The 14,638-nt window shown below is 37.8% G+C and overlaps 1 protein-coding gene across 1 annotated transcript in view; it reads left to right on the top strand.

Moving 5' to 3' along the window:
* The window catches only part of CSMD1 (CUB and Sushi multiple domains 1), a 2,556,145-nt gene that overhangs the window by 1,437,390 nt on the left and 1,104,117 nt on the right, over positions 1-14,638 (top strand). Inside the window, exon 7 of the mRNA XM_075598211.1 lies at positions 1,768-1,845. Coding sequence (XP_075454326.1) covers positions 1,768-1,845 — 78 coding nt within the window. The remainder of the gene's footprint in view (positions 1-1,767; positions 1,846-14,638) is intronic.

A 14,638-nucleotide genomic window follows, 5' to 3' on the forward strand; every position in this document is an offset into this window, starting at 1 on the left:
GGTGAGGAGCTTGTTCAGATTGCTGGGTAGCTTGTCCATAAAGAATTTAAACATGATGACGCACCTCAATGCGTTTCGCACCACAACGTGCTTCATCAGGGGTTGATGTCACCAAGACACCCCCATGCATTTATAGCCATAACTGCACATTGATTGGATGTCTGACTAGATTGTCAGAAAAAGGCTTATAGGAATAAGAATCACTGGTGCATCCCTAAACAAAAATATATCTAACAGGAATATTACATCTGGTCCGATTCAGGAGACACATCCGAAAGAATACACGTTTCTGAGACCATTACCCACAGAATATGTATCTCTTTCATTGTGAGACGGGCATGGGACAAGTTGCAAAGATGGGGTTAAAATCAATATACAGTAATTTTCAATTCAAGTTAGGGGTGATATTTTATGAAATGTATTTATCAATGTTCACAAGTAGATATACTTTAGGGGAATATGTATCATGGCAAATTTACGATTACATTGTTTTAAATTGTATAACTTGCATTGTGTTGGCCAGGTTTGCCACCACGTTCAATGGGTACCTGAGCCTTGCTCCATCATAGTTGTTGATATGAGGGGGGATCACGGAGATAGGTACGGATGAGTAAGGTTGGGGGACATTTCACAGAGGTGGGTGTGGGATGTTGAGCTGGGAACTCTGATGGAGCTCAGCAGACGAACAAAACAGTAATTCTAGTAATTCCCCCCTGATGTGTCACTTTTTTATCTTGTCTTTACGTTAAAAAATGACTAGATCTGAGGTGGAGTAAACATTTTTTGGCAAACAATTACTTTCTAATATTTGATGTAAATGTTACTGGAAAATTGAGCATTGCGTCAAAGATAACTTCTATTCATACTTTTTTTAAATGTTGATACATCTACCCTAACAACTGTAAATGCATTTTTGCAAGAAATCTATCTCTCCATGATATCATGGACAATCATAAACCCAATTGGTGTCATAGTACTATAAAAATGATCAGTTCCTCTATATTGCAAAAAGTAATCTAAAACTATAGGGAAGATTGACATAAATAAAATTCATATTATGTAACGTATAAATAACATGAATATTTTTTAAACACTCACAAATTATCTTTATTGTGGAATTTCCTAACAAAATGTAATGAGATAAGCATTTGCCTTTAATACCGAAATGTAAAAAATAAACAGAAATAAATACAAACGTATTATAATGTCATATATATTGGACTTTTACTAAATCTCTGTATAGTCAATAAATATATTACCAACTACCAGAGACAAGCTTATCCACATATAATTAGATTCCAGCTCAGAACAGGGTTCTTTTTGAAGATTTGAAATCCATCATATTTATATATGCCAGTGCTATTACTAACTTACGATTACAGAATTAACTTGTCAATCCTACACTCACAATACATTTGCAGTACTAAGAAATAATTATAATGAACATATACAGATGTAGCTAGTATTAATGTTCATGCTGCCATGGAACCCACAGAATTCTGACCGTGGCATGCCCCAGCAGCGGAAAATCTCTCAGTGAGTGGTCCCAATCTAAAGAACAGACTCCCTGCAGGCAGGCACACCTTTTACTGTCCCCGGAGTCATGGTGCTGTGGCTCCCGGAAACCGTAAATCATCTGAACACATCACTGGAAACTCTTTGTATTTCTGTGTTTATTTATTTTGGATAATTTATATTTTGTTTGTGATCAGACATCTAATTTGAACTGTGAACTTATTAACTATGTATTTTCTTTTTTGTTTGCAGTAAAAAAGGCAATTGAACTGAAGTCCAGAGGGGTGAAGATGTTACCCAGCAAAGAAAGTAACCACAAAAATGCCGTCTGTGAGTTAACATTTACTTTACTCTCTATTATGTAACCTTGAATATTATAACACCAATATCTCATTCATATATATATTGCATATCATACAGATATTTGCATACCCCTTCTTGCTTTAAAAATGTCTTTTACTTTTGTAGATAGAAACATATTCTACTGATCAAAAATGATACATTACGAATAGTGTTTACAGTAAATTACATCACTTTTCTAATCATTAAATGACAAATTAAATAATCATTAAATAATCATTTACAACGAATGGCTTATCCAACGCTATGCAATGCATACCTATATTCATTTTTACAACTCCAAAACGGCTTATCCAACGCTCTTACGACACTTTGCAAAGGTGTTTATGTGTATATAATATATATATATATATATATATATATATATATATATATATATATATCATATTATATAATATTATATTATACTATATAATATATTATATTATTAAATTACATGATATATTATGTTATATTATATATATAATACAGTATGTACACTATATAATGTATGTGTGTGCTGCATATCTTATTGCCTGAGTAAAATATTTTGTGTATTTTAGCATTAAAAATGCCTTCAGGAACGGAACCTTTCATTTAAACAGTGTTCCTATGGGAAACGTGTTTCGCTTTAAGACGTTTAGCTATCCAACGCCATTTTGAGTAACGCATTGTGTTGGATAAGCGAGGACTGCCTGTATATATATATATTCTTAGAATTATTGAGCCATTTGTGTGATTACATTTTTTGGCATGCATTGGTTGAGACTTCCTTAAAGTAAACATCAGTTTGAATATTTCAATCCTTATCAATAAAGAGAGACAGATCCACCCAAAAATATTTTTTCTTTGTGAATGCAATGAGTACATTTCAAAGTCAAACAATTTTTGTTCAACGCAAAAATTATATTTCCCAAAGTGTCCAATTCTCCTCCCCAAATCAAAATAATATCTATGAAATGGCCATAGTACATGAGGCCTGTCCCCAACTCAGGGTTGGCCCAGATGGAATTCAGCTCTCAGAACATTGTAAGTGATACTTCTTTGTGTTTTGTCACAGAAATTGTATTTGCAATGGTGATGTTTTTAATTTAATAAAAGAGTTTGGAGAGTATAATGTAGTTTATGTATTTAAGTGTTGAAATGTCTATACTAGGATTTGGAATACATGATATAATTCACTTATGATAACTAAATTAAGATAAGTATATTTTGGGTTGAAAAGTATCTAAGTGCCGTTACACTTAAAATTCTTTAATTAAATGTAAATCATTAAAATCAAAACACAATGTCAGTGACAAAAAGCAAAGAAGTTTGACTTAGAACGTGCATATTCGCCACACACACTCCCAGGTTTTTTTTTTTAATAATAATAATTACAGATACTATTTTCTATTATTCTATATACAATACATGTTATATGTGTACACACCTTTCATGTTTTCCTCTTCTGCCTTTTTTATTATAAATGTAACATTTGTAAAATTGTAGCTATTTATTCTCACTTAGAATTCCTCTGGTAATAGTGGTGAGTGTGTGTCTCCTTCTGTGTGTGTGTCCCCTGCTGGGTATGTGTCTTCCCTTCTGTGTGTGTGTGTGTATCTCCTTCTGTGTGTTTGTGTTTCCCCTCCAGCAAATGCATGGGGTTGGTAGAGCCCTTCTAGCATGTGTGGTGTAGGACGGGGCCTTTTGCGCATACGTGGAGTACGACTGCGGCTTCTGCACATGCGCGGAATAAGGAGGCCCCTTCTGCGCATGCGTTGAGTATGGCAGATGGTTCTGCACATGCGTGGAGTACAGTGGGCTCTTCTGCACATGTGTGGAGTACCGTGGATAGTTCTGCACATGTGCGCAATATGGCAAAAGCTTCTCGACAAATGCGCAGAGTACGATTCTGCACATGCGCAGTCACTCACTTCCGTTACTATTTTCGTGACCATTCTGAGTGTTTTTCCCTATCAGATTTTTTGGGGATGCCAGTGCCAGCAAAGAAGTTTCACTTCAAAAAGGTTACAATAGCTGGGAGCAAACATGGTCCCTAAGGCCGTTCCCCAGATTTATTAGTAAAATATAATTGTGAGACAAAGTAAATCTAATACAACTCAACACAAATTGATGTTGAGTTATATGAAGTAAATACAATTTTTGAGAGGTATGTGGCCCCGCCTCTTAGCTTAAATTTGTGTGGGATGAATGAGCTTAATCAGCAGGTTCAAGTACACACAAGTAATTATATTAGCAATTGAGAGAGTTCTTCCCCCCAGGAGAAAGGTGGCGATAACCTTTGCTGCAGCAATATGCTTAGGAAGAATATATATTTTATCTTGCACGGTTTTAGATTTTTTTCGCACTATATTTTAGGGCATCAGGTTTTAACCAGTTTGAACTGCACTGTAGCTTACACATAGCACACATACTAATTCTAAATGTGAGACCCTTAGGCACTGCATACAGTACATGCTTTTGAATATATCATTGTTTTGTTTCTAATTTTCTCTATACAATGTAGGAAATACAGTACAAAAGACACAGTATAAATGAGTTACTATAGGTACCTACTCCAAGGGTCTACTTTGACGTGGTTGTAGGCTTAACATGTTTTGGCCCAAAAATGGTAATTAAATAACCCATACTAATGAGTAGAAAAAACATATAGAAATGAATCAAATAATTTGCCATATTGGATGTGCATTAGGGCTTCTATTATATACCGTGTATATAATCAGCAGAAGCAGCAGCAACAACCTTTTCAATCAACTTCTGATAAAGTCGTCCCCAAAGAGCTCACAGATCCTGCAATTGCAAACCTCTCTTCTCCAAGTTATTCGTACACATTTTCTGATTTCATCCTCCTAGCTTACATTTAGTCATCGTCTTTGACTTTTAGTCACTCTATGAATCCAGTTGAGTATCATCTTTGTCTAACTATGATAATTTCTTCTTTGGATATGTCCAGCCCATTGCCATTTAGTAATGGTCACGGACGTTTGTTTGGTTTTGAACATTTCATTTTTTCCCCAATCTATTCAGGTAATACACACCATATATCTCACCATACTTCTTTGCGTAGTCTGAAGCTTTTTAATTATCTTTGAATGTAGTGCCCAAGTTTCACATACATACCTGAGCACGGCAGAATGCACTGGTCATACTCTTTCCTCTTAAGGCACAGTGGGAGATTCAATTGAAATAGTGTCTTGTTCCTTCCAATCGCACTCAATGCCATCTTTATTCTCCTTTTGATTTAATTCAAAAGTTTCCTATCCATTGTTATTTGCCGACCAAGGTAGACATAGTATTCAACTTCTTCTAGTTATATTCTATTTATTTAGATTTATGCTGACGTGACACATTTTTATAAACATCACTTTGGTCTTGCTGAGATTCATATGGAGGCCACATACTTTCTTGCTTCAGTGAGTTCTGTAATTTTTTGCTGGAGGTCTTCTGGACTTGTGTCAAAAAAAATGTCATCTGCAAATCGTAGGTGACTCAAATATTCACCATTGATTTTGGTTCCTTTTTCTTCCCAAAATAATGTCTTGAACAACTCTTCAGGTGTTTCAGTGAAAAGCTTTGGTGACATGGTGTCTCCCTTCTGCACTCTCTTGCTGATCCTTATCTTGCATGTATCTTCATGTAAGCTAATGATTGATTGAGGCATTCTCCTAAATGTTCTTTACAATATCAATGTACACTTCTTCAATACATCACCTAGGTCTACTGAGGTGTAGACAGAATCAAATGCTTTTTCATAATATATGAATCCTTAGATTAGTGTTACAGTATATCTTACAGTATTCATTACTTTGGGAAATCCCTTATTTTCCGACTTGGATGTGGTCCATTGTGTTGTATCCACTGCGACATTCTAATTTTTCTCTTGGCTGGGAAAAGTCTAGTCTCTGTTGCAGCAAATTAGTGAGTATCTTCGTAAAAATGTTGTAAGTGATTGGAAATATATTGATTGGTCTGTAGTTCTAGAGGTGTTCTTTTTCTCCTTTCGTATAGATCAGCATAATTATGTATAGCCATGCATAATAATGGTATACTACTTTCCTCTCTGTTGGCAGTAAGTCCTGGTAAGTACAGGTATGCCAGCAGTAGTTATGGAGGTTTTCCCTCACACCATGGTGAGGTGCCCTATGTATGGAGGGGAGTGGCTGTATGCTCTGAGTCCCTGGATAGGGACATCAGGGATGCGCCTGCCTCCTGAAGTATATAAGGCACAACACAGTTAGTTAGTGTGTGTTCCAGCAGCTGTGGGAAGTTGTTGGGAAGTTGTATTTTCCTGCATAAGGGATTGTAGGAACACTTTGTGACCCTAGTGCAGTAACTAGAGGTCCAGGTTGACCAATCGGCCTGTCTAAGCCATTCTGTGTCCAGGGACCTGGCACAGAGAGGATCTCCATAGGAGAAGAGGGAATCCCACTTCAAATTGGGAGGGCGTACCTGGCAAAGGGACAGCACGGAGAGATGTGCGGCTAGAGCCAGCAGCTGCATGGGGCAGTCTGCTACATCCCAATCTACAATAAAGATGACCTTGTTAACGAAACCCCCACTGTGTGAGTGTGAAATTACTCAACAGTGGCAGTCACCACCAAGAAGGAGTTCCTCACCAGGACCATCTCCCTGCGGAAGCACAGATCCTGATGAGGTGGAGGCGCTGCACATGATGTAAGTTGAACTCGCACCCACTACCTCAGCTGCCTGTCTGATGACATCCCCTAATACCATCCAGCGGGAGACTCAGGAGTCCTGTTGCCTACAGGTGCACCACCAAACACTAACACGTAATGGGGGTTGGTTGTTAGAGTACCCGGGCCAATGTGAGATTGGGGGGGGGGGCGGGAAACCCGTTACATATGTAATTACTCCATTGTTCTGAAATGTTCCTAATCTTGAAGGAGTGTGTACAGTTTCAAAAGCCTTTTCTCTCCTTTTTTCCCACCAGATTCTTTCAAGATTTCAGTTGTAATTTAATCTTCCATGGAAGACTTCCTATTTTTCATGGATTTTATTGCTTTCGACACTTGTTATGGAAGAACACATTTTTACATCATTAGTGGTATCATTTCACTTGTCCTTTGTTGAATTGTACCCTGTGTTATCTGTCTTCACATATAATTTCATGTAGAAGTCCTGAACTCACTTTATGATAAGTGCACAGTCTTTAATTTTTGATCAATCATCTTCTTTGAGTGTAATGATTTGTTTCTTCCCAACCATTAGTCATTGATTTGTCTTCTTTAGACTTTGTTATTTTCAGTAGTCTTCTTCACCTTATCAGAGCTACATTTTCTTACATCTTCAATTATATGTTTGCTGAATGTCTTGCCCAACTCTCCATATTAAATTCTTATTCTTGCATCTTGGAATTGCTTCATTTCTTGCAGTCTGCTCATTAACTGTTTTTTCCTCACATATTTTCTTACATGTTTTTTTGTTAGCGATTCCTTCAGTTTTTTCTGTGCTTTCAACTACAATCTTCATAAGTTTTTCTTAATTATTCGTTATTAAAGTGTTCCCATTAATTTCAAGCAAAGCTGAAGTGATTTTTCAGGTCTAGTTGACATTCTCTGCTGTTATTCTTGAGATTATTGATGTAAACATTTTTTTCCTCCTTTTGAATCAATTTTCTTCTTTCTAACTTTACATTCACATGTAATTTGCAGTGAACCAATCAGTGATCTTTCCATCAATGAGGTGCTTCTTTTTAGTTAGGATATATTCAATATCATACTTGATTACATCAGGAACATTCCATGTCAGTTTTCTATTTTGATTCTTTTTGAAGAATTAATTAATGATGTATACATTTTCACATTTTGCACATGTAATCAATCTGTTCCCATTTTCATTCCTGTTACCATAACTATATTTAAAAACTGATGTTTCGTCTTTCTACTGGGCACCAATGTTTGCATTGAAATCTCCCATAAGAATCTTGAGGTGCCAATTTCCTGTTTTTAAATTGGTTTATTTTATTGTAGAAGTCTTCAACTTATTTGTCTGCGTGACTTGATATTGGAGCATACTCTTGGATTATTTGAAGCCCGTATCTCTTCATCAGCTGAATCACAATTCTGTCTACACTTTCTGATGAGCTTTCATACGCCACTATGTTGTTTCTCCATCTCCATCTCTACTCCAATGATTGTTCTATTATTTGTACCTCTGTAACAGAATAGGTGTCCGCTTTTAAGATCAATGAGGCCTTAATCTTTTACACTAACTTCACTAAAGCCAATAATATCTCATTTAATATTTTCAAGTTTGTCTTTGTTATTCCAATGCTGCTTCACTTGATAGAGTCCGGCAGATGTAGGCAGCCAGGTTTTGATTTGAATAACAGCTTTTGCTTAACATCTGGGGATTTTGAGCACCCTCTGCCTTTATGTCTTCTTCCTGAATTCTATCAAGCCCAGGGACATTCCAGCCCCCAGAAAATGAGGGACATTATTTTTTGGTGTGTTTCATATTTGAAGGTTGAGGCCTTAGTTGCCATGTCGGCCTCATTTGCACTGGCCAGTACCTTTCTCACTATAGCTGAGTATATTGTTCAAGCTTTCATAGTGTAGCCATGTGTAAAATTGGTGTACAGATCTCTCTCTTGCTGGCAGTAATCCTGGTAAGAAGGCAGGGTTGCCAGTAGTGATCATGGAGGTTTGCCCTCAAACCCCTGTGATGTGTCATCTATGTAGCAAAGGAAGTGACAGCATGCTTTGTGTCCACTGTTAGTGACACAGAGGTGGGTCTTTTCTGGAGCCTATATATTGCACAGCACTCCCAAAAGTTAGTGTGTCAGTGTTAAGTTCTGCTGGTTCAGAGTTGGAGTTCAAGTTCTGCAGCAGTTCAAGTCTGTCTGTCAGAGTGGCCAAGGGACAATCTATGACACACTGTGTCCAGGGACCTGGCACAGCAGGTGGCCTCCCTTAGGGGAGAGGTGGAGGAACAACTCAATTAAAGGAACCTTCTGCATGGAGTATCTCTACAAGAAGTGCGGCTAAGTTTCGGCCGTTGTGATGGGCAGTCTGCCACGAGACATGCAATTAAAGATGCCCTGGTTCAAGATACCCTTCCTGTGTGAGTCTGGAGTTATTCCACAAGAAGATGCACCTAGGAGTTCCCCATCAGATACTCCTCCCTGCTACCATAGGGATCCTGATGGGGTGGAGGCGCTGTACCAAATGTGAGTAAGACTCAGCACACTACCTCAGACGCCTGTCATGGTGATATTCCCCATTACCAGCCAGCGGGAGACTCAGGAGTCCTGTGAGCCAGCAGGTGCACCACAACACAAATACATGTAATTGGGAGCAGATTACACCCACAGGGGCCAATATGAGATTGGGTGGGGGTTTGACCATTACAATAGTATGGTAAAAAATGAAGAAAAAAACAGCGCACAACGCTCATAGTAAAGTTTAGTTATATAAAAATTGATCAGTAAAAGATTAAGTATTGTGCGTACATCTAGGTAGTTCTTTTATACATTTCATGTAGCTATGACATGGGTTACCACACTGGAAACAGACGGACATCCGGCACTGCTGGATCTCCCGTTGAGCTAGTTGCGGTATGCTTATCTCTGTGGGATGGTCAGGACCAGGATGAGGACAACATACTGCTGTTTATGCGTCGCCTGTTGCTTTTAATTTTGATGTTATTACATTTTGAAAATGGGCCGGCTGAATGACTGTGCTGAATTATCCACTTGGGTCTGATTGGTCACACACACCCCCTATGTACGACCAATCTCCACAGTTCAGTGGGGTTTAAACTCCCTTCAAGTGTCTTGTGTAAAATCATTCTCTGATGAAGTAGTCTGCGAACTACGAAATACGTAGGATAATATTTTGGTTGTCTTATACCTATTATTGTCTCTTAGTATATCGCTGGGAATAGTTATGGCTGGAGTTTCTTCACCCCTGTGGACATTAGTTATTCTTATAGAGTTGTTTACCGCGATCTCAAGACAGATACCTCATGGTCATGATTTTGTGACACTGTGTGGTGACATCAGAGCTTGCTGTGAGTAACACTGCTGTGCACAGGGCTGTACCTGGGAAAGATTCCTTATACACCTTTGAGACCCACCCACTGACTGCCTTGCTGGGGATATGGCCCTCGTGTTCACTACGGAGGAAGGATCGCGTTCCTTCATCGTGGTCGTGCCCATCCCAAAGAGATCAGCTACAGTATAACGCAACTAACTCAAAGGAAGATCCAGATGTGTCGAATGTCCGTCTGTTTCCAGTGTGGTAACCTATTTCTTAGCTACTTGAAATGTGTAAAATAACTACCTTGATGTACGCCCAATACTTACCCTTTTATTGATCAATATGATCATATGACTAAACTTTACTTCACTATGAGCATAGTGCGCTGTTTTTTTCATATTTTTTCTCTAGCACTTGAGAGATGCTGAGCCATCACTAACAAACAGCTGCAGACTTTCATGTGTACATACATTTAAGGTCCTGTATACCCCATGGTTCCTTTATCACATGTGTTTGACTCACACCATTTATTTTATTTTGGGCGTTTGTGATATCTTTATATTGAGAATACACGGCAAGGTTTGCCCATCAGTGAATTTATTGGTATATATTTGCTGCGCATTTTTTCCTTATCTATCTTAAAAGTATGGTTAAACCTACAGTACCAGCACAAGTGCCACTAACATCTTCCTGAACACCCATTGCCATCTTCCCTTTACTTTGAGTCAGCGAGATAAGAATTTGAGGGAATGATGTGTGTGTGTGTGTGTGTGTGTGTGTGTGTGTGTGTGTGTGTGTGTGTGTGTGCGCGCGTGTGCGTATATATATGAATATATATATATATATATATATATATATATATATAAAAGGTCTCTTTTTTCCTTTTGCGTCTAGATCATTCTTGTGGTATCTACATATTTGCAGCTACTGTGGACCTGTGGACCTAAAATGCAGCAGGTTGGAATAGGGATAGATAGATTGGAAGGGTTATACCTCCCGATATATGTGGTTTTACTGTATATATTGAGTTCAATATTGTTTAGGATTGCGCAGTGTTTTTTCCCCCTTTAATATATATATACAGTATATATATATATATATATATATATATATATATATATATATATCACAATTATTAAGGTTATGGTGGGTAAAAAAAGTGACAAAAACCCTACACAGTAAATGAACGTACAGTAATATTTACAGTTGATATATATATATATATATATATATATATATATAGAGATGCATATAAAAAAAAATATATATATATATATTTATATATACACATAGAGAAAAAAACCTAAAAAGTAGCGCCTTATATAACCCTACATAAAATATGTGTTGTGGGATAGTACGTCTAGAAGTGAGCTGATTAAATAATATAAACCCAACAAGTGTATCAAAGAGCAATCCAAGGGTAAATATGTGTGGTGTAATGTTCTAACCGCTAGTCATTAAAACATAAATGGCATGTAAACAATAAAAAATCAATACATATAAAAAATATTAAAATATATAAAAATAAAGAATAATAAGACCAATCGATGTGTCCAATTCAGTCCCAAAGTATAATCCACCGAGTTGTCTGCAGCGCGATATGGGATCACCAGTCCCTGTAGATATCTAAAAACAGAAAAAAACACAGGCACACAACTAGTGTATTACCGTTAAAAACAATTTTTATGGGACATAAAATCAGACACTTGCCCACTCACAAAAAAAGCAAGAATTCGAGCGTGAATGAGAATAATTTCAATCACCAACTGCGCGGTCCTTTCACTGCACCTCGAGGTTCCAGTGTTATCCGGCGTCGCCTCTCGATCCAGTGTACACCAGTGTTAGCACGGACTTTTGAATTGCTGGCATCCGGAGGGCTATCACTTCCGGGTATAGAGGTGACCAGGTTCCGCTTCTGCAGAGTGTGGAGAGGCGACGCAGGATAACGCTGGGACCTCAAGGTGCAGTGAAAGGACCGCGCAGTTGGTGATTGAGATTATTCTCATACACGCTCAAATTCTCGCTTTTTTTGTGAGTGGGCAATTGTCTGATTTTATGTCCCATAAAAATTGTTTTTAACGGTTATACACTAGGTGTGCGCCTGTGTTTTTTTCTCATATATATATATATATATATATATATATATATATATATATATATATATATATATATGAGAAAAAAACATACATACATACATGTTTAACCATAATACTAAATCATGAACAGTGTGTGTGTATGTGAGATTATAAAAATAGTGCAGATTCTTACATTATTTCCTTTTTATTAAATTACTTGAACGAACCATTTGAACCTTTATGGTCCTTAAAATCGTTTCCTTTCTGATACATTACAGATATCTTTAACTTTGAAGTCTGTTGATAATTCTTTAAGGTTTCTAATTTGCTAGGCAATTCCACAGGCCTTTCATGGATTATTTAGTCTTTCATCTAATATATTATTGTTAGTTCTTTTAGGGCCAGTTATGCAAATGTTCTTCTTTTTGTCATCCAAAACAATTTGGACATGGAGGGTTTGGATTTTAACCAGTACTAAGAAACAGATTGCCAGTTTGTTTTCTCTAATGCTCAGCTAAGCGAGAGGTGCCAAAGTTTGAATATCAATTTACTGAATATAGCAAATAATAAAAAGCTGGCTGAGCACTGAAGTATTTGTGAGTTCAAAACATTAGGTTTACATGTAACCTGCAATAATTGCATTTTATGCATTTTTTTCCCTCCATAAAATGCCAGTTTTAGGTAGCTGTTCACATACATCTATCTGAAAACCCATCACCTCTTATGAAAAATATCCATGTGTTTTACAAAAAAAATACCATTTGTAGATAGCCAGGTGGCATACAAATAGGCACTAAAATATAATATGAGTTCTTTACAGCAACTCAAAATCCATATTTTTTTTAGCCCTCTGGCAGATATAGAGAGCCAAACAGAAAACTTCATTTGAATTAAAGCAAAACGCAATTCCCATCTGGGATGAACAGTCCCCAAGGGCTGCCAACAGGCCAGGTTTTCAAGATTGCACTAATTAAATATAATCACTCATGAACCTAATTATAATAACTACAAAGACAACTTGCGTAGGTACTTTATGCATTGCCCTGAAAATGATCTCTGTGACTGTGGCCTGAATTCATATTAGAAGCTGAAATCCTGGCCAGGATTTGTCTATACAGTACTTATAGTGGTCAATCTCTGCCAGTCCAATACTGGACTTGACTAAGGAAAATTAAGGGGAGCTAATTATGGATCCAGATTTTAAGGCCCTTCCAAGGTCCTATAGAATCAATTATGCAAGGCGTTGAAACATATTCCATTTAATAGGATTTGAACTGCACTGAGATCGTAAAATTGCTATAGTATGCTGCATGTCTGTCTGAGAGTAGAAACTATGGGAATCATACAAACAAAAATGGTAACTTTTGCAGATATTCTGTACTATGCTTAGCATCTTCTCAGTGTAACAGGGTATGTCCTTTCTTTGCCCTGTTATTCCTGTTATGTAAGTCCTGTTAACTGCAGGCAGTACCAGGTTGAATCTATGGGCTCTTGACTCCCCTTATGCCCCTCTTGTAAGTGATGGAACTAAGGTGGTGACTCATGGCCTGTGTAAGCCTATTAGGGTTACGTACAGTCCACAAGCCTGCCCCTTCTTGAGTCTTCCAAGTGGGAGTAGCAAAATTAGTTATTCTGCTTCCTGCTCTGGTGAAGAGAGGACGATAGGAGCTATGAGTCTCTCCCATGGCGGGATAAGCGTGCTCGCCTTCAGTCTTTGGACTGAGGGAACATCAGGCTCAGGCACCAAGGCCTGTAAGACCAGGGCCTGCACCATCTAGAAGTCTGGGACTTCCAAGACTCTGCACCATTGTAGGGAGAACTGCAGTAGATGCCTATGATGTATACCAATAAAGATCTTTGTTCTACTACTGTATACACTCCTGTCTGAGTATCAGTCCTTGGGCAGGAGGGAGAAGAATGCAATAGCGGGGGCTGATTTTTGGACACCCTGGTACCCACTACGGCTGGAGGTGCTGAACACCAGAGAAAGAACTACAGAACAAGAACCCAACCCTGTCCAAGTCTCTACACTACCGCAGACAGCTCAGTATCTCCTGCTCCAAACAGGTAGTGCACCACACACATGTACCGTAGGCTGTGCAATCTCCCAGAGGGGGTGTCAGTGCTACATTAGCAATAAGGCCTGTAAATTTGAGATACCCTATTCATAAAGAGAAACAATGTATGATATTGTAAAAGGCCTTGCTGTTAAGAACAGCCTATGCTGAAGCCAGCAAAGAATTGAGTCTCTGTTTTAATTCAGGGATTGCATCATTTCATGTGTGACTTCAGATACTGCCTTTAATGTGTGTATTTTGCTGTAACACTATTGTTGTATAAATATTGTTGTACAACTGTTATGAATAGTGAGGGATGAACCTGTCAGAATCCGATCCATGCATTTCCCCGGGCATTTTATGCCAAATCCGATCTGCCTGCTGAAATCTGAAATCTAATTTAATCCATTTTATTCCACTCAGATTTGTTCAAATCTGTTCAAGGGGCTCAGATTCTTGGATCTAAAAAAAATCTGAGATCAGATTTATATTGAATACGAACTTGGAAGTATAAAAAAGACACTCACACTTCCTACAAGGCCTGAATATACTCCTCCTCCCCCTATTATAATTCTGTTTTATGGATTCAGATTCAGTTTGCAGACTCAGATTCCAAATTTGTCAGACGGATTTTTAGTATCAGAAAAAA

Source organism: Ascaphus truei, chromosome 4 (assembly GCF_040206685.1).
Source record: "Ascaphus truei isolate aAscTru1 chromosome 4, aAscTru1.hap1, whole genome shotgun sequence".
Lineage (NCBI taxonomy): Eukaryota > Metazoa > Chordata > Amphibia > Anura > Ascaphidae > Ascaphus > Ascaphus truei.